Source organism: Medicago sativa, chromosome 2 (assembly GCF_051527215.1).
Source record: "Medicago sativa cultivar Bolivia chromosome 2, Bolivia_mono, whole genome shotgun sequence".
Lineage (NCBI taxonomy): Eukaryota > Viridiplantae > Streptophyta > Magnoliopsida > Fabales > Fabaceae > Medicago > Medicago sativa.
Window position 1 is genome coordinate 38,407,714 of NC_140750.1, and position 21,314 is coordinate 38,429,027.

Below are 21,314 nucleotides of genomic sequence, written 5' to 3' on the forward strand. Positions count from 1 at the left end.
TGTTCTTCTTCTCTCTCTCTGTTTTATTCCGCTGCATTTAGATTCTGATCATCACTTTAGAAGCTGTCTCACTTAGCTTCTGATCAGTGTGTTCAGTTTTTAGGAGAAACGAAGAATTTTTCAAAACACAATTCAACCCCTCTTCTTGTGTTTTTCTCACCTTCAATTGGTATCTAGAGCCTTGGTCTGTTGTGTAACACTTAACCGTGCAACAGTCAAAGATCTGAGAAAAACATGTCTATTCCTCCTCCTACTGGTTCTGGTGATACTAGCTATAAAAATGTCTCACATGATTATAGTGATAGTAAGAAATCCAGTGTTGGAAAAGTTCCAAAGTTCAATGGAGATGCCGAAGAGTTCTCTTGGTGGAAGACCAACTTTTACAGTTACATCATGAGCCTAGATGAAGAATTATGGGATATTCTAGAAGATGGTGTTGGTGATTTAGTCCTTGATGAAGAAGGAGCTGCTGTGGATAGAAAGAAACATACTCCAGAACTGAGGAAACTCTACAAGAAGCATCATATTATCAGAGGAGCCCTTGTCACTGCCATACCCAAAGCAGAATACATGAAGATGAGTGACAAATCCACTGCTAAAGCTATGTTTGCTTCTCTCTGTTCAAATTATGAAGGGAGCAAGAAGGTCAAAGAAGCAAAGGCTCTCCTGCTTGTACATCAGTATGAGTTATTCAAGATGAAGGATGATGAAACTATTGAGGAGATGTACTCAGGTTTCAAACCTTAGTTTCTGGGCTACAGATTCTAAAGAAGAGTTATGTTGCTTCTGATCATGTAAGCAAGATACTCAGAAGCTTACCTGCCAGATGGAGACCAAAAGTGACTGCCATTGAGGAAGCTAAAGATTTAAACACTTTAAGTGTCGAAGATCTTGTTAGTTCTCTCAAAGTTCATGAGTTAAGTCTTAATGAACATGAGTCTACTAAGAAGAGTAAATCAATAGCTCTTCCATCCAAAGGCAAGTCATCAAAAGCTCTCAAAGTGGTTGAATCTGAAGAGGAAGAACAGTCAAGTTCAGATTCTGAACCAGATGCTGCTGAAATGGCCATGCTCTCAAACAGACTTCAATATCTGGCCAAGAAGAACAGAAAGTTTCTCGCCAAAAGGGGTAACTCCAGAAGCTCAAGGAAAGAAGATCAGAAGGGATGCTTCAACTGTAAGAAGCCGGGTCACTTCATTGCTGAATGCCCTGATCTTCAAAGAGAAAAGTCAAAGGATAAGTCAAAGAGGTCTACATTCAAACCAAGAAAATTCAAGAAGCAGATTAAGCAGAGTTTAATGGCAACCTGGGATGATTTGGGTAGTGAATCTGGATCTGATAAAGAGGAAGCTGATGAAGATGCAAAGGTAGCTGTTGGGTTGGTAGGAACAGCAACTTCAGAAGCTGGATCAGATTCAGACTCAGAAGATGAAAACGAGGTATATTCCAAAATTCCCAGAGATGAACTTGTTGAGTCACTTAAAGAACTTCTTACACATTTTGAAGTAAGAACCAATGAGTTGAAGGATTTAAAAGAAAAATATGCTGATTTGGTACAACAGCAAAAATCAACTCTATTGGATCTGAAAGCTTCTGAACAAGGACTTAGGGCCTTTGACTTCATGTGTAAAACATATGAAGATCAGCTCAGGTTCTTATGTCAGAAGCTACAAGAAAAGTGTAATGAAAAATCTTTAAGTAATCATGAAATTGCTCTTGAAGATTTTATTATATCTGGCATTGACAGAAGCAGAGTAGCTTCTATGATTTATAGCATTTACAAGAACAATGGCAGAGGAATTGGTTTTCCAGAAGTGAAACTTGAGAAAACCAATCTAAAATCTTGTTGTGAATGCATCAAGGAAGGTCTGAAAACATTCTTTGTACCAGAAGGGGCTGAGTTGGAAACTGTTGTTCAATCAGAACCTGAAGCTTCTAGTTCTAAGGCTAAGATTACTTCAAAGCAAAAGAACTCTAAGTCAAAGGTTATGATCAAATCTGATTCGAAGATTTCAAAGGTTAGGATCCTGAAATGATCAGAACCTATTCCTCAGAGTCTGGTGAAACCAAAATCTGGGGTTCTGAAGTCTAAATTTCAGAAGAAGACAGTAACTGCTTCTGAAGTACCAAAACCTAAGGTGATGGTTAATCAGAAGCAACCCAACTCACATCACAAGGTACAAGAAGTGAAGAGTAAAGCCTTAAGTACTAACCTTCCAGGACCCATAGGACAATGGGTACCTAAATCTAAAAATGTCAATGATGCAGGTATGTCTAAGAGCAGTGCCAAAGCAAAGATCATGGTACCTAGACAGCGGTTGCTCAAGACACATGACAGGAGACAAGTCCATGTTCCTCAGCCTAACAATGAAAGAGGGAGGAAATGTGAAGTTTGGAGGAAACCAGACAGGCAAGATCATAGGTACAGGAACTATTGGTAATTCCTCTACCTCAATTAATAATGTATGGTTGGTAGATGGTCTTGAACATAACCTTTTAAGCATTAGTCAATTTTGTGATAATGGTTATGATGTGCTTTTTGAAAAACCCAACTGTACAGTAATCAACAAGGAAGACAAATCCATTGTGTTCAAGGGAAAGAGAGTTGACAATGTCTATAAAATCAATTTTTCTGAACTGGCTGATCAGAAGGTGATTTGCTTACTATCAGTGAATGATAAGAAATGGATGTGGCACAGAAGGTTGGGACATGCTAACTGGAGGTTAATCTCTAAGCTTAGTAAGTTACAACTTGTGAAAGGGCTACCAGACATTGACTATCATTCAGATGCACTCTGTGGTGCATGTCAGAGAGGGAAAATTGTGAAATCATCTTTTAAAACCAAAGACATTGTTTCAACCTCAAGACCTTTAGAATTACTCCATATTGATTTATTTGGACCAGTGAGTACTGCATCCTTATATGGAAGTAAATATGGATTAGTCATTGTTGATGATTACAGCAGATGGACTTGGGTGAAATTCATAAAGAGTAAAGATGTTGCGTGTGATGTATTCAGTAGCTTCTGCACTCAAATTCAATCTGAAAAAGAATCAAAAATTTTGAAAGTCAGAAGTGATCATGGTGGAGAATTTGAAAATGAGCCATTTGAAGCTTTTTGTGAAAAACATGGAATTTTCCATGAATTCTCTTCTCCTAGAACTCCACAACAAAATGGGGTTGTAGAGAGAAAGAATAGAACTTTACAAGAAATGGCCAGAACCATGATTCATGAAAACAATTTACCAAAACATTTTTGGGCAGAAGCAGTGAATACGGCATGCTATGTTCAAAACAGGATCTATATCAGACCTATTTTGGAGAAACAGCATATGAACTCTTTAAAGGAAGAAAACCCAATATCTCTTACTTTCATCAATTTGGATGTACATGTTACATTCTGAACAACAAGCTCTACCTAAAGAAATTTGATGCCAAGGCCCAAAGAGGAATCTTCTTAGGTTACTCTGAAAGGTCAAAGGCATACAGAGTGTATATTTCAGAAACACTCTGTGTTGAAGAATCTATGCACGTTAGATTTGATGACAAAGAGCTTGAAGATAAAACTTCAAAGCAAGGTGAAAGTTTTGCAGAGATACATGTTCCTGAAGTTACTCCAGAACCTGATCAGATAGCTGAGTCTGAAGATAGTCCAGAAGCTGAACCCACATCAGAAGCGCAGGATGAAGCTGCTTCTGATGAAGCACAAGATGGCTCACATCAAGAAGATCCTCCCAGAAACACATTCAAGCACAAGTCTTCACATCCTGAGGAGCTAATCATTGGAAACAAAGATAGTCCAAGAAGAACAAGATCACATTTCAGACAAGTAGAGTCAATGATTGGACTAATCTCAATGATTGAACCTACAACAGTTGATGAAGCACTTTCAGATGATGGATGGATCCTAGCTATGCAAGAAGAGTTGAATCAATTTCAAAGAAATGATGTGTGGGATCTGGTACCCAAACCTCAGCACAAGAACATTATTGGAACAAAATGGGTATTCAGAAACAAGCTGAATGAGCAAGGTGAAGTAACAAGAAACAAAGCCAGGCTTGTTGCACAAGGGTATAGTCAACAAGAAGGCATTAATTACACTGAAACGTTTGCTCCAGTTGCAAGATTGGAAGCAATCAGGTTACTTCTTTCCTATGCAGTTAATCATGGCATAATATTATATCAAATGGATGTCAAGAGTGCATTTCTAAATGGTGTCATAGAAGAAGAAGTGTATGTCAAGCAACCTCCTGGATTTGAGGATATTAAATATCCTGACCATGTTTTTAAACTGAAGAAATCACTATATGGCTTGAAACAAGCTCCCAGAGCTTGGTATGATAGACTAAGTAATTTCTTAATCAAGAATGATTTTAAAAGAGGACAGGATGATACTACACTCTTCAGAAGGACCCTTGGGAAAGATGTTCTTGTTGTGCAAATATATGTTGATGATATAATATTTGGTTCTACTAATGCATCTCTTTGCAAGGAATTTTCTGAGTTAATGCAGGATGAATTTGAAATGAGCATGACGGGAGAGCTGAAGTTCTTCCTTGGCATTCAAATCAATCAATGCAAAGATGGAGTCTATGTTCATCAATCAAAGTACACAAAGGAGCTTCTGAAGAAGTTCAAACTTGAAGATTGTAAAGTGATGAACACTCCAATGCACCCTACGTGCACCTTAAGCAAAGAAGATGAAGGAGCTAAAGTAGATCAGAAGCTGTATAGAGGTATGATTGGTTCTTTGTTATACCTTACTGCATCTAGACCAGATATTTTATTCAGTGTATGCTTGTGTGCAAGATTCCAATCAGATCCTAGAGAATCTCATATGACTGCTGTCAAGAGAATCTTCAGGTATTTGAAAGGAACAACTAATCTTGGACTCCTTTATAGGAAATCCTTAGATTATAAGCTAATTGGATTCTGTGATGCTGATTATGCCGGAGATAGGATTGAAAGAAAGTCAACCAGTGGCAATTGTCAATTTCTGGGTGATAATCTTATATCCTGGGCTAGCAAAAGACAAACAACTATTGTTATGTCTACAGCAGAAGCAGAATACATTTCGGCTGCAAGTTGTTGTACACAACTACTTTGGATGAAACATCAGTTGGAAGATTATCAGATAACTGCTAACAATATTCCCATTTATTGTGATAATACTGCTGCTATTTGTTTGTCTAAAAATCCAATTTTGCATTCAAGAGCTAAGCACATTGAAATCAAACACCATTTTATCAGAGATTATGTTCAAAAAGGAATTTTAGATATACAATTCATTGATACTGAAAATCAATGGGCTGATATATTTACTAAGCCTTTAACTGTTGAAAGATTTGATTTTATAAAGAAAAATTTGAACATGCACTACGTGTCTGATTAGATGTTTGCTTGCTCCTGAATATGATTTTAGGTTCTGAAGTTAGTTCAGAAGCAGTAGTCCATCAGAAGCTCTTTATTGAGGTTCTGAGGAAAACTCGCTTCTGATGATGACGTCAGCATCTGAAGTCCAGAAGCTGGATTTATTGCTCCTGAATAGTTGAATTAGTGGAAATGTTGGGAGTTACTTTTTAAAAGTAACTTCTGGCCCACTAACTTGGTAGTTACTCTGTGAACTTCTTACGTGGCCTGTATGTGTTGGTGTATAACTTAAAGGGCAATGATGATTTAATAGCTTTGAAAGTACTTTTCACGCGCCCCCAATTTTGTCATTAATGTTATGTTTGTTTGTCTCTTTTGAATTGCAATCGTTTTACTTTTAACACTTTGTCAATTCACACACTACTCACTCACAACAAACACATTTTGCTCTCAAACCTCTTGCAAAGTAAGCGCAAAAACCTTAGAACCCTAAAATTCTCTAAATCTTCTTCAATCATTATCAAATGGCATCATCAAGCTCTAAAGTTTCAGAATCTACTTCAAGCAAGCAAGGCGCAACAGAATCTGGGTCAATCTACAAAGAAAAGACTATGGATATTCCATGGAAATCCTTAATCGTCCAAGTAGAATCGCCAGTGGACTTCACTTCACTTAAGAAGTACGAAGTGGACATGGAAGGTTATGTAGAAACTCAGAAGCTGTCCGAATACTTCAAGATGCTAAATGGGCCAACGTATGTGAACTTGGTCAAAGATTTCTGGTTAAGGGCTGAAATCGTCAATGGAAAGCCTGTGAAGGTAGCAGGTAAACAAGCTGGGTTGAAGAAAGGAAAGATGGAGATAGAGTTGAATCCCACTTCCTTCAGTAGCCTTGAGATAAGGTCTGAAGTGATGGATATTCCCGTAACCATCACAGAGGAGATAATTGTTAAAGCTTGTAGAATGAATGCAGAAGGAAGGTTTCAAGAAATAGTTAAGAAGGATGATGTCCTACTGCAAAACTACTACAACACTCTTCTGGGTGGTAACAAAGATGCTAAGCCTTCTGAAATGGAGATTCACAACATAATGTTGGTGAAATTCAGTAACGATTGCTTCTTTCAAAGAGCAGGTGGGTCTGATCAACCCAACAACCAACATAAGCTAGCAATTTACTTCATGACCAATCTGGAAAAGATAAACTTTCCAAGATATGTAATGGATCATCTCTGCTGGGCTATTAAGGAAGGCACAGTCAAAGGAAGGAAACAAGTGCCATATGGAAGATTGCTCTCTGAGATCTTTTATCAAGGGAGAGTGCTGGATTTATTGAGAAAGACAAGGGATGCTTCTGATAAATGCTTCGAAGTTTCTACTGCAGAGAAGACTATCAGTAGCAAGACATTGCATTCTATGCACATATTCAAGACAGCCCCTAAAGATGAGAAGTGGTTAGAGATGACAACTGCTGAAACTGAGATAATCAGGGACTTTCCTCCCATCTTTAAGGAAAGTGACTCTGATTTCCTAGTTCAATCAGTTGCTAAGTATGTCTTGGAGGAAGATGCAAGCTCTCAGGAAGTAACTACTCCTATTAAGACCAAAGGGAAGAAAGTTAAAGTAGTTACTGCGTCAGAAGCCACTGATAATAAGCCCAAGCAAAAGAAGGATGCTAAGAGAAAGAGAGGGAAAGCTGAAACAATTTACTACAAGGAAAAACTGGATGAAGCTTTGGATGAGATAGAGGAAGAAGAGGCAGAGCCTAAGCTAAAAAGAAAGAAGGCTCCACTTGACAAGAAAAGCTCCATGGTTCAAGTGACTCCAGCCATGAAGAGAATGGCTAAGGAACTTTCTGATGACTTCTTAGCAAATAGGCGAGAAGTGAAAGCCATGAAAGAACTTGAAAAAGAACAGGAAGGAGAAAGGACTCTAATAGAGGATGAAGCTGTTGCTGAAAATGTAGAGCAAGTTCAGAATCTTGGAACTTCAGAAGCAGTAGATAACTCTGCAATGTTATCTAAGGTACCTCAAGTTTCTCACACATCTTGTACCACATCCTCTATTCCTTCTGAAGACACATCTCTTTTAGATCACCTAGAAAGCCATTATCTAGGTGAACTACCCCAATCTGGCTTTACCTCAACCTCAGAGAAAGCCTCTGAGACAACTCCAGAAGCATCTGCTTCTGATAAAGTTGTTTCAGAAGACCCCCCACAACAAAAACCTTCACCAAATAAAGCCTTTTCACCCCCTCAATCTTCACCCCCTACAACTTCATCACCCCCAATTGTTCCTGAACCATCTGTTCCTGAACAACCAACTCCTCAAAAGACCGTTCCTGAACATTCTGTTCCTGAACAACCAGTTACTAAACCCACTCCTGAACCTGAACCTGAAACTGCCGCTCCTGAACACATTGTTCCTGAGCTAACCTCTGCTTCCATATCTTCTTCACCAGTTCAAGTCATCAAGATCAACCACCATACTGGTGTATGTGATATGGACACAGATTCTGAGGATGATCAATATGATCATGCCTCTGATATGGTAGTTGACCCCACTCCTGACCAGCCATCAACCAGCCAATCATCAACTACAAATGACCAATCATCATCAAACCTACCAATTGTTCCCCTAGCCCCTCCAAAACCCTCTAAACAACCTTCACCTCCCACCATTTACCTGGATTCTCAAGTACTAAAAGATGTCTGGGAAGATATTGCTTCTGAAGTTCTCAGACTGATAGCAGGTAGAAATGATCTGGGTCATACAATAAGCTATCAGAAGCAATGGAGAAGGATCAAGGAAAGGGTCATCAACCTGATTTCAGCTTTGCATGATTCCTGCATTGAGGCTCAAGAGCAAGCCAAGCAGAAGCTGGAAGAGTGGTTGAATGGAATTGAATAGAATGCTGGAGATGTAGAAATTCTTGGTACTTGGGTGAAGAATCCACTCAGTATCAGAGGCAGAGAACCTGATGAATTCCTGCCTAAGGAGCTGCATCTGATCATTCCTTCTGAGATTCTAGAGAAGATTGATGCACCTAACCTGGCTCTAGCTCAGGAGAACAAGGTGCTCAAAGAAGAAAATGAAAGGCTGGAAACAGAGCTACTAGAGCAGAAGCTGAAGATATCAAAGTTGGAAGCTGACATGCAAGAAGCCAAGATCAGAGAAGACAACTACAGAAAAGATATGGACAAGAAGTATGCTGATGTTCAAGAGCTTCTGAAGAAGATTTTAGAGAAATAAGCCAAACCCATAGTTGCACACTTTTAGCTTATTTTTCTGTCTTTTTAGGCTTTTGATATTTTTTGTTCATTTCTGTTTCTGAATTAGTTCTTTTTGCTTCTGATATTATAAGCTTCTGAATTCTTCCTGCTTCTGAAAATCTTTAACTGTTTATACCTTGTTTGTCATTATTTGCTTTGATAATAATGCTTGCTATGACTGTTTATTTAATCTTTGAAGATGGTTAAAATGCTTTTAATTTATTTGAATTATGATCTGAACCTTTAATCTTACGTTTTTCTCATCTCTTCTTTTTGTTTATGTCTTTTTGCTAATGACAAAAGGGGGAGTATATGTGATAGTATTTAAAGGCTCTGAGCCCCATTAATTAATGTTTGAAAATTTTGAAAATTTCTATCCTTTTTATCGGTGTATCAAAAAGGGGGAGTATCAAATTTCAAATAACAATTAATTGAACCATTCTTCTTATCTATAAGTCAATTCTTTCAATTTTTTTTAGCTCTGATATTATTGTGCGAAAAATGAATTTAATTAACCTGGATAGAACTTAGGGGGAGCTTACAAACCTCACCTTAAAGACTATCAGACTCAGGGGGAGTTAGAGCTTACAAACCTCAGACTCTGAGCTTACAAACCTCAGAACCCCAAGGTCAACTTGTTAATTAGATTAACAACAATTGATCAATTTTTAAATACTATTGTTTGTCATCATCAAAAAGGGGGAGATTGTTGGAACAAAATGTGTTTAACAATGAACCTAAAAATATTTTGATGATAACAAGGTATTAAAAATTGTAAATTGGACTAGCTAATATTTGTTCAAGTGTACAGGACCACAGTTAAAAAAGTTACATCATTGATTGGTTCTGAATGAGAAAATAAAGAGCAAAAGAAAATGAAGCTTAGATGATTCTGAAGGCAATACGCTCCAGAAAGTAAAAGCGCTCCTGAAGTCAAGCTGCTCCTGAAGAAATAGCGCTCCTGAAGTAAAGCTGCTCCTGAAGAATAGTGCTCCTGAAGACAAGAGGTCCAGAAGCCACATTATCAGAAGCTGCATCATCAGAAGCTGCAAAAGCTGCTTCATCAGAAGCTGCATCATCAGAAGCTGAAGAAGCTGCACCATCAGAAGCTGCAGAAGCTGCTTCATCAGAAGCTGCATCATCAGAAGCTGCCTCATCAGAAGTCATTTCACCAGAAGCTGAAGATCAACTGGATTTGCAGAAGATTCAAAGATTGAAGAATCTACATTGCAAAAGTTGTCTATTGGATTCGAAAACACAGCAGAAAATTAGTGGAACATTGCAACGGTCATTTCAAAGGTGTTTGAAGGCATGTGCTTGCAATTTGGACGAAAGCGTTGACATTGTACTTTGTACGAATTGTACAACCACGTTCTCCACTACTCTGTTTTGTGTCCACGCTACAAGACAAGAAAACAGCTTCAGAATACGGCTTCGCCTGCAAAGATGTTCCTTTGGATAAGGAATGGATTTCAAATTTGTTCTTCATAGGACAACAACCAAATCAGGCAAAATATCATTAGTGAAAGATCAAGCTTCAACAACGACTCTTTGGTGTGCTGACAATTTCACAACGTCTCTTTCACACCTCTATATAAAGGAGTGAAGACCTAGAGATTTGGTAATGCAAGAACGCTGAACGAAAGACTCACAACATTTTTACAAGTGTCAAACCTCTGCTGAAATTGTTCTGCATTCACTTAGAATTTCTGTGTCTCAAAGTCATATCTTAGAAATTCTTAAGTTCATTGAGTCTGTATCTGATTTATATTGTGAGCACCTCTGATTGTATATCAAGTGTTCAACCTTAAACAATTTTCTGTGTAATTTTGTTTAGTTAGGAAGTCTCTTGCAGTTGTGCTTGAGCAGGAAGTCTCTTGATTGTGTTCTTGAGCAAAGGAAGTCTCTAGCTTGTGTGCTTGAGCAATGGAAGTCTCTTGCTTGTGTGCTTGAGCAATTGTAATCAGATATTACTCTTAGTGAAATCTCCTTGGAAGTGCAAGGGGGACTGGACTACTTCCGGATTGTGGAAGGAACCAGTATAATTGCTTTATGTTGTTCTTCTTCTCTCTCTCTGTTTTATTCCGCTGCATTTAGATTCTGATCATCACTTCAGAAGCTGTCTCACTTAGCTTCTGATCAGTGTGTTCAGTTTTTAGGAGAAACGAAGAATTTTTCAAAACACAATTCAACCCCCCTTCTTGTGTTTTTCTCACCTTCAATGTCGACATTCGAGATTGAATATGTTTGGTATGCTATGTTAATATTGATGATTATGATTGATGTGAAGCTAACCCCCAGTGGTTTGTGGTGGACCGCCTACCTATTTGTATGAATGTGTAGACGGCGTGCAGGATTGATCTTTTAGCGTGCTTGGTGAGATGCTTGAGGATAGCGGGAGCTTCCTTTGTTTATCTGTTTATAGTCTTAGATTATGCTCTGATTAGGATGTCAATCTATATGTTATTTTGGATTGGTTTATGTTGTTGGGATCTTACCCGTTTGTCGAAATTTGGAGATTTTTATGTATTGCCATATTTGGAGTTATGACATGTATACTTGGATATGTATGCTATATATCCGTTGTGTAGTTGTTTGAATTTTTATGCTTGTTATATTCTGGTGAACTTTTATAGACGTGACGTCTATTTCTTGAATAAATGCTTTATTGCGTGTTTTATCGCTTTTATATAAACAGGGCGTTACATGCAATGAATAAAGAAGAGAGTACGCCTTACAAAACAGATGATTACACCTCCTCATGCAGGCAAATTCCCAACTTTCCCCTTAATTTTTCACACTGCTTAACATCTAAGGCCTTGGTGAAGATGTCTGTCAGTTGCTCCTCTGTGTCAACATGCTCAAGTATTACAACCTTCTCAACAAGATCTCTGATAAAATGATCTCGTATGTCAATGTGCTTTGTCCTACTATGTTGAATAGGATTGTTGGAAATATTGATAGCACTCAAATTGTCACAGTACAATGTTAGAACATATTGTTCAACATTATACTCCTTCAGCATCTGCTTCATCCATACTAGTTATGAACAACTACTACCAGCTGCTATGTATTCGGCTTCAGCAGTAGATAGAGACACACAATTCTGTTTCTTACTGAACCAAGAGATTAGCTTATTTCCCAGAAAGAAACATCCTTCAGAGGTACTTTTCCTATCATCTGCACTTCCTTCCCAGTCAACATCATAATAACCAATTAACATAGAATTTTCACTGTGAGAGTATAAAATTCGATTATCACTGGTGCTATTGATGTACTTTAGTATTCTCTTCGCTTGAGTGAGGTGACTCATTTTTAGTTCAGCTTGATACCTTGCACACACTCCTACTGCAAAAGTGATATCAGGCCTGCTTACAGTAAGATACAATAAACTTCCAATCATACTTGTAACACCCTATTTCCCAACGACAATTATTAAATAAATAGAATATATTTAATAGTGAGGATGTTACAAAACTCGACATTATATCACAATATAACAATAAATTGTTTTCTTTTAAAATAAATCCACTGGAGAAGAAGAAAATTATTCACTGATCAAATTAATAAATTCATACTTGTCGTTCAATAATCATAAATAGGAACATAACAAGGTTCCCAAGATTCAACTCGAAATGTAATTAAAAATTAAATCGTCATCCCCAACCCTAGTGTTACAATATCAGAGCTCATAGCGACTACATGCTTATTGTAACGCCATATTTCTATTTAAGCGATAAAACATGCGAATAAAGCAATTATTCAAGAAATAGACGCTACGTCTCAACGAAATCCAAAACAACATGCATATAGAAATATCTCAACAGTCGCATCGGATACAATTCGTACATCTCCAATATATATATATATGCCATGGTCAATACACATCATCATATAAATCCTCCAAATCCCGACAAGTGGGTCAAACAACAAAATAAATCCAATAAAACATAAAGACACCGACCACCTTATCAGAGCCTAAACCTACGACTCCAAAACGATAACGGAGATTAGCTCTCGCTATCCAAGAACTCACCAAAAGCGAACTACTCCTCCACAGCGTCTACCCATCCATACAGATAGGTAGGCGGTCAAAACCACTGGAGGTTAGCTTCACATCAATCATAATCAATAATAAACAACTTAACATAAATAAATCACTTCAATCCTTCACTAATTAACATGAGCAATTAACTTCCATACACATATTCACACAACAATTCCAGTCATCACAAGTATGTATTCAACAATCACACTTATCATCAACATTCATCATTCAAATGCAACAGTCAAGACTCATGTCAATATGATATGCTCCTATACTCGACACATAAAGGCATGTGGTACCAAGTCTCCTCAAGGTCGTCACCCATGATGCAACAAACATATCATAATCACCTCAATTGAATATAAAATCTGCCACCATCAGTCAGGAATGCATCATCATATGACTCAACTACAAATGCATATGTTCACACAAACAATTCCCCACACCATCACCAAATATTTAGTATATATGCATTCAACAACAATTCACCACCACATGACATATATACGGTCACCAACAACATTCACAATTCAATCAACATATTGTTGTCACATATATACATCAATCAACTCCGTAAAATCATCTCAAACTATCCACACAAGAGTTATAAAGTAATTGGCTTCTAAGAACCATTTCGGCAAAATCCGCATCAAGTTGTAAAAACGGCCAACCTTGGCATTTTTCAAAACAAAGTGACTTAACTAAGTTTGAAAACTCACAATTCCATTTCAACAATCATATAAACATGAGCCTAGGCTACTTACAAACTATCAAGCATTAGTTCAAAGATTAGCCTATGTTCGTATGAGAAAATCCGAAGTTTACACATTCCACAATCCCACCCGAAAATCAAGTTTGACACGATTAAGACATTGCACCAACTTTACAAGCCTTTTCTAAGTCCATATGAACTGTAGACTAAGCTTGCAATCCTTTTTGTTCACAAAATTCCAAGTTCCGAAAATTTCCGAAAAATCGAGACGACACTAACTCAAGTTTCAAACCATTTGGAAAATTAAAGTTTCGACAAAGCCAATCATGTTCCAGTAGAAAAGTGATTGAAAACAGTAAAAATATACCTTCAAACAGTCGCCACTGGTCCCCACACGACTGCCCCCAAGCACCCGGACATGGAGCAAAAAGTGTGTTCCCTGTCCTGGGCGCTTGGCGCCAGGGGTGCAACGCCCAGCGCTAGCTCTCTAACTATGGGCGCCTAGCGCCCTCGCATAGGCACAGCATTTCGCGTGTTTCGGCCGCAGGTTTTCACCATTTTCGCCCCAAAATTTAATATTTAAAACCCTCAATTGTCAAAAATAATCCGAGGCATAACCCGAGGCTCTAACACGTTGAACTCACTCGTTACGCGGCATTTGAATAAGTTTTGAAATTGATTTAAAACGGTTTTTCTCAAAACAACAAGTCAACAATTATCATACCCAATCCATGATATGACATTAACAACAACAATTATTAACAACCACAACTCATAATCATAAATCTAACCACAAATCAACAACAACAAGTTATAATTCATCAATTGAGCATAATTCACAATCTACCCATTTATATACATCAAGAACATGTAATTTCAACAACAACAATTCAAATATCATCAAATTCATGTACCCAAACATATCATCATAACAAGAGCACGAATTTTAACAACTAAGTTCAAAACAATCACTTATTCAAGTAAGCACTTATGCATATGGAAAGAGGGAAGAAATTAACTAAGTGATTATGCTTGAAATCTAACCCCCTTACCTTAATTCTTCTCAAACTCAAGCTAAGGCTTCACTTTAGCTCCAATTCTTGGACCTCTACCTTCCTCTAGCTCTCTCTAGCTTCCCTCTTCAAAACCCTTATCTTCTCTTGCTCTTTCTCTCTCTACCTCTTCTCAAAAATGTGTAAAATGATTATGAAACCCTATTTCTTCTAAAACTAGAGTTTAAATAGGCTCTACATAATCGGGCTCAACTCACAATGCCTTAATGGGCCTAACCCATTTACTATTCTAATTCAAAATGTTACTACTCACTTAACGGTAAAATGTAATAACGGTCACCTACCGATTAAAAGTAAATTACTACACCCTCCAGTAACTTAGTAAAATAACAACTCTCACTAAGCACTAAAAATAATCCTCGTCAAAAATACTAAATTACCCCTTACTCACAAAATGACAAAAACACCCCTGAGTCCAAAATGACTAAAATACCCATCTAACACCGAATTCTACAATTCCCGACCAAAAATACACACAGAGGCAATTAATCATATAAGAGCACATATAAACACACATAAAATAATTAAATAAATAATAAAACAAATCTAGCGAAAATCAGGCTGTTACAACTCTCCCCCACTAAAAAGAATTTTCGCCCTCGAAAATTACCTGAAGGAAAAAACTCCGGATACGAAACCTTCATCCTAGTCTCCGATTCCGAAGTGGCACTCTCACCAGTCAGTCCAACCCAAATCACTTTAACCAAAACGATCTCCTTTGCCACGCAAAAGATTCACCTCCCTATCCTCAATCCTAACTGGCCAAGTCTCAACGATCAAATTATCTCTTACTTCCAAATCATGCACTTGAATCACATGAGACGCATCATACACATACTTCCGCAACTGAGACACATGAAACACATCATGAAGATTCGACAAAGATGGTGGTAACGCAATCCGATACGCTACAACCCCAACCTTCTCAATAATCTCAAACGGTCCAACAAAACGAGGAGTCAACTTCCGACATTTCAAAGCACGACCAACACCGGTTACATGATTCACTCTCAAAAACACATGATCACCAACCTGAAACTCAATGTCCTTCCTCCTCTAAGCATGATAACTCTTCTGTCTACTCTAAGACGCTCTCATCTTATCTTGAATCATCTTAACCGTTTCCGTAGTCTCTTGCACTACCTCCGGTCCTAACAAAGCACTTTCACCTGACTCATACCAACATAACAGCGTCCTACACCTCCAAACATACAAAGCCTCAAACCGTGCAATTCCGATACTAGAATGAAAACTGTTGTTGTAAGTAAACTCAATCAACGGTAAACATTCAACCCAACTGCACCTTGCTCCAACACACAAGCTCTCAACAAATCTTCCAAACTCTGAATAGTCCTCTTCGTCTGACCATCAGTCTGGGGATGATAAGCAGAACTCAACCTCAACTTAGTTCCCAAAGCAGCTTGCAAACTCTCCCAGAACTTAGAAGTAAACCTCGGATCCCGATCCAACACAATACTAGAAGGGATACCATGCAATCTAATAATCTGCTCAATGTAGATCTCAGCCAACTTCGCCACAGACATACCGATCTTGATAGGAACAAAATGTGCCGACTTCGTCAACCGATCAACAATCACCCAAATCGAATCAAAACCCTTCGCAGTCAAACAACGGTTGCATCAAACCCGACGGTTTTTTATGTTCAATCTTAGACTTCTGACAAACCAAACAATCATACACAAACCCCGTGATCTCTTTCTTCATTCCAGGCCACCAAAACAACCTCTTCAAATCCTGATACATCTTAGTCGCTCCTGGATGAATACTCAGACTACTCCTGTGACCTTCTTCCAAAATCTGTTTCTTAAGCTCAAGAACATCTGGTACACAAACACGATCACGAAACATCAAAACACCGTTCTCTCCCAATCTGAAGTCTCCACCCTTACCTTGATTAACCAACACCACACGATCTACAAGTTCCAAATCTTCCTTCTGTCCATTCTTGATCTCTTCCAAAATATTACTCGTCAGCTTCAACATTCCTAACCTCACACCCTCCGGTGTCAACTCACTAACCAAACTCAACTCTCGAAACTGCTCAATCAATTCCAACTCCTTGACCATCAAAGCAGACATATGCAACGACTTCCTACTGAAAGCATCAACAACAACATTCGCCTTTCTAGGATGATAACTCAACTGAAAATCGAAATCCTTAAGATACTCCAACCATCTTCTTTGCCTCATATTCAACTCCTTCTGATCAAACAAGTACTTCAAACTCTTGTGGTCACTGAACACTTCAAACATAGAACCATACAAATAATGCCTCAAAATCTTCAACACATACACAATGGCTGCTAATTCCAAATCGTGAGTCGGATAATTCTTCTCATGCACTTTCAACTGCCTCGAAGCATAAGCCACAACCTAACGATTCTGCATAAGTACACCACCAAGACCCATCTTAGAAGCATCACAATACACAACAAACGACTTATTCGGATTCGGAAAAATCAACACTAGGGCTGAAGTCAACCTCTTCTTCAACTCTTGGAAACTCTTCTCACACTTAGCATCCCAAACATAAGTTTGTCCTTTCCGAGTCAACTGCGTCAATGGCAACGCCAACTTAGAGAATCCCTCAATGAACCTCCGATAATAACCTGCTAAACCAATAAAGTTTCTAACTTCAAAAACAGACTTAGGTGATTCCCACTGCAACACTGCATCAACCTTCGACGGATCCACGACAATACCACCTTTAGAAATCACATGACCAAGGAAACTCACTTCCCGCAACCAAAACTCACACTTTGACAACTTAACAAACAACTTCTTCTCCTTCAAGACTCCCAACACAATCCTCAAATGTTCGGCATGCTCTTCTTCTGACTTCGAATACACCAAAATATCATCTATGAACACCACCACAAAACGGTCCAGAAAAGGATGAAATATCCTATTCATATATTCCATGAAGACACCTGGCGCATTAGATACTCCAAATGGCATCACAGAATACTCATAGTGTCCATACCTTGTTTGGAACACAGTTTTGGACATATCTTCCGCCTTTACTCTAATATGATGATATCCTGATCTCAAATCAATCTTGCTGAACACTTCCGCACCAACCAGTTGATCCATCCAATCATCGATCCTCGGAAGCGGATACCAATTCTTAATCGTCACCTTGTTCAACTGCCGATAATCCACGCACAACCTCATGCTTTCGTCCTTCTTCTTAACTAACAACACAGGAGCACCCCACGGAGAAACACTCGGCCTGATAAACTGCTTCTTGAGCAACTCTTCCAACTGCTGCTTCAACTCACCCAACTCTGATGCAAACATCCGATAAGGCGCAATCAAAATAGGACTCCTTCTTGGCACCAAATCAATTGCAAACTCGACTTCCCAATCTGGCGGCATTTCGGTAATGTCGTCCGAAAAAACTTCTGGAAACTCTTGCACTACCGGAAAATCACCAACTCCTTTCTCACTACTTTTCTTCAACGAAGCAAACATCATAAACACACTAGTTTCACCGTCCAAAGACTTCTTCACTTGCTCCGTGGTCAAGAACTTCCCACCCATCTCAGCTACCGGATTAGAAAACGTTATACTCTTGGTCAAACAATTAATGTTAACACCAAAAGTCAACATCCAATCCATACCGAAAATCACGTCCATATGATTCAACGGAAGGCACACAAGATTCAACTCAAAATCAACATTACCAAAACTAACAAGACACTTAGCACACACTAAAGAAATAGTTACTGAACCACTAGCTAGGGTGTCGATAACCATTCCTCAGGACAACGGAGTCACAACCAAACCCAACCGCTCAACACAACTAACCGAGATAAAAGAATGAGTAGCACCAGTATCAATAATTGCAATCAAAGGAGTACTATTGTTAAAACACATACCTCGGATGAGATTATCCGGATGCTCCACCTCTTCCGCATTCAGTGCAAACACCTTCCCCGCCGCCTTCTTTGGCTTGGTACACTTAGTACTGATATGACCCTTCTCACCACAATTGTAGCAAGTAACCTCCTTCTTGCACTCAAACGCCTTGTGACCTGCTTCCCCACACTTGTAACAGCTCTCTCCCTTCTTGCATTAACTAGAATAATGACCCAAGATTCCACACTTGTAGCACCTCACCTCAGCAACATTAGGCTTAGAGCCTCCACCAGATTCTTTCTTCTTTCCTTTGTCCTTGTTGTACGGCTTCCTAAATCCATGACCTTTTCCCTTCTTCTCATTCATCGCCTTATAATGGTTCACCTTGGCCCTTCCGGCATCATCAAACATACGACACTTGTGCACCAAAGTGTCAAAGTCTCAGATCTCCTCAATACACATATACTGGTAGATATCGGGCCTCAAACCACTCTCAAACTTCACACACTTAGAAACCATTGCATCCTCAGCATTGATGTACGGACAAAACCTCAAAAGCTCTTCAAACTTTGCAGCATACTATTCCACTGAACGGTTCTCTTGCTTCAAGTTCAAGAATTCCACTTCCTTCTTAGTCCTCAAATCCTCAGGAAAATACTTCCTCAAAAACTCAGTCTTGAACCTAGCCCAATTCACAACCTCTTCACTAGCCTCAAGCCTTCCCTTAGCATTGGTCCACCAATACTTAGCCTCCTCAGCAAGCATATGAGTAGCCAATCTGACCTTCTGATCCTCACTAGTCACCATAGCACGAAAGATCCTCTCCATGCCTTGCACCCATGTCTGAGCTCCTTCTGGGTCATACCTACCCTTGAACGTCGGAGGAATGTTTCGCAAGAAATGATCAAGCCTCCGCTCCTCAGCTTCTCCAGGATCACGATGCTCAACCGCCGCCTGCTCGTTAGCCTGAGCCAACACCTGGGCCATACTAACACACTAAAAGAAACCTGCTACTCCCCCACTACGCTCAAACCCACCTAAAAGAACAGAACAACACAACAAGTACCGACAGTACTTTCCGTACATGTCGCATACAACAGGAAATTCAACGAATACTAGTCTGAACAAGACTGACCACTGCTCTGATACCAACTTGTAACACCCTATTTCTATTTAAGCGATAAAACACGCGAATAAAGCAATTATTCAAGAAATAGACGCTACGTCTCAACGAAATCCAAAACAACATGCATATAAAAATATCTCAACAGTCGCAGCGGATACAATTCGTACATCTCAAAAATATATATATGCCATGGTCAATACACATCATCATATAAATCCTCCAAATCCCGACTGGTGGGTCAAACAACAAAATAAATCCAATAAAACATAAAGACACCGACCACCTAATCATAGCCTAAACCTACGACTCCAAAACGATAACAGAGATTAGCTCCCGTTATCCAAGCACTCACCAAAATTGAACTAATCCTGCATAGCGTCTACCCATCCATACAGACAGGTAGGCGGTCAAAACCACTTGAGGTTAGCTTCACATCGATCATAATCAATAATAAACAACTTGACATAAATAAATAAATTCAATCCTTCACTAATTAACATGAGCAATTAACTTCCATACACATATTCACACAACAATTCCAGTCATCACAAGTATGTATTCAACAATCACACTTATCATCAACATTCATCATTCAAATGCAACAGTCAAGACTCATGTCAATATGATATGCGCCTATACTCGACACATAAATGCATGTGGTACCAAGTCTCCTCAAGGTCGTCACCCATGATGCAACTAACACATCACAATCACCTCAATTGGATATAAAATCCACCACCATCAGTCATAAATGCATGAACATATGACTCAACTACAAATGCATATGTTCACACAAACAATTCGCCACACCACCACCAAATATTTAGTATATATGCATTCAATAACAATTCACCACCACTTGACATATATACGGTCACCAACAACATTCACAATTCAATCAACATATTGTTGTCACATATATACATCAGTCAACTCTGTAAAATCATCTCAAACTATCCACACAAGAGTTATAAAGTAATTGGCTTCTAAGAACCATTTCGGCAAAATCCGCATCAAGTTGTAAAAACGGCCAACCTTGGCATTTTTCAAAACAAAGTGACTTAACTAAGTTTGAAAACTCACAATTCCATTTCAACAATCATATAAACATGAGCCTAGGCTACTTACAAACTATCAAGCATTAGTTCAAAGATTAGCCTAAGTTCAAAGATTAGCAAAAGATTAGCCTAAGACATTGCACCAACTTTACAAGCCTTATCTAAGTCCATATGAACTGTAGACTAAGCTTGCAATCCTTTTTGTTCACAAAATTCCAAGTTCCGACAATTTCTGAAAAATCAAGACGACACTAACTCAAGTTTCAAACCATTTGGAAAATTAAAGTTTCGACAAAGCCAATCATGTTCTTGTAGAAAAGTGATTGAAAACAGTAAAAATATACCTTCAAACAGTCGCCACAGGTCCCCACACGACTGCCCCCAAGCACCCGGACACGGAGCGAAAAGCGTGTTACCCTGTCCTGGGAGCCTAGTGCCAGGGGTGCAGCGCCCAGCGCTAGCTCTCTGACTATGGGCGCCTAGCACCCTTGCACAGGCGCAACGCTCCTTAACGCGCGTTTTCGCGTGTTTCGGCCGCGGGTTTTCGCCATTTTCACCCCAAAATCGAATATTTAAAACCCTCAATTGTCAAAAATAATCTGAGGGATAACCCGAGGCTCTAACACGTTGAACACACTCGTTAAGCGGCATTTGAAAAAGTTTTGAAATTGATTTAAAACGGTTTTTCTTAAAACAATAAGTCTTAACAACAACAGCAATTCATCTCTTCCAATTCAACATAATTCATACCCAATCCATGATATGACATTAACAAC

At 38.8% G+C, this 21,314-nt stretch overlaps 1 protein-coding gene across 1 annotated transcript; it reads right to left on the bottom strand.

The window, feature by feature from the left end:
- Positions 1 to 11,682: 11,682 nt before the first annotated feature.
- On the bottom strand, positions 11,683 to 19,341 carry LOC146946737 (secreted RxLR effector protein 161-like). Its single transcript, XM_085748293.1, has 2 exons — positions 19,192 to 19,341; positions 11,683 to 12,054 (listed from the first exon to the last, which is right to left on the bottom strand). Exons 1-2 carry the CDS (start codon positions 19,339 to 19,341, stop codon positions 11,683 to 11,685), a joined length of 522 nt encoding a protein of 173 aa, XP_085604419.1.
- Between the last annotated feature and the right edge of the window lie 1,973 nt (positions 19,342 to 21,314).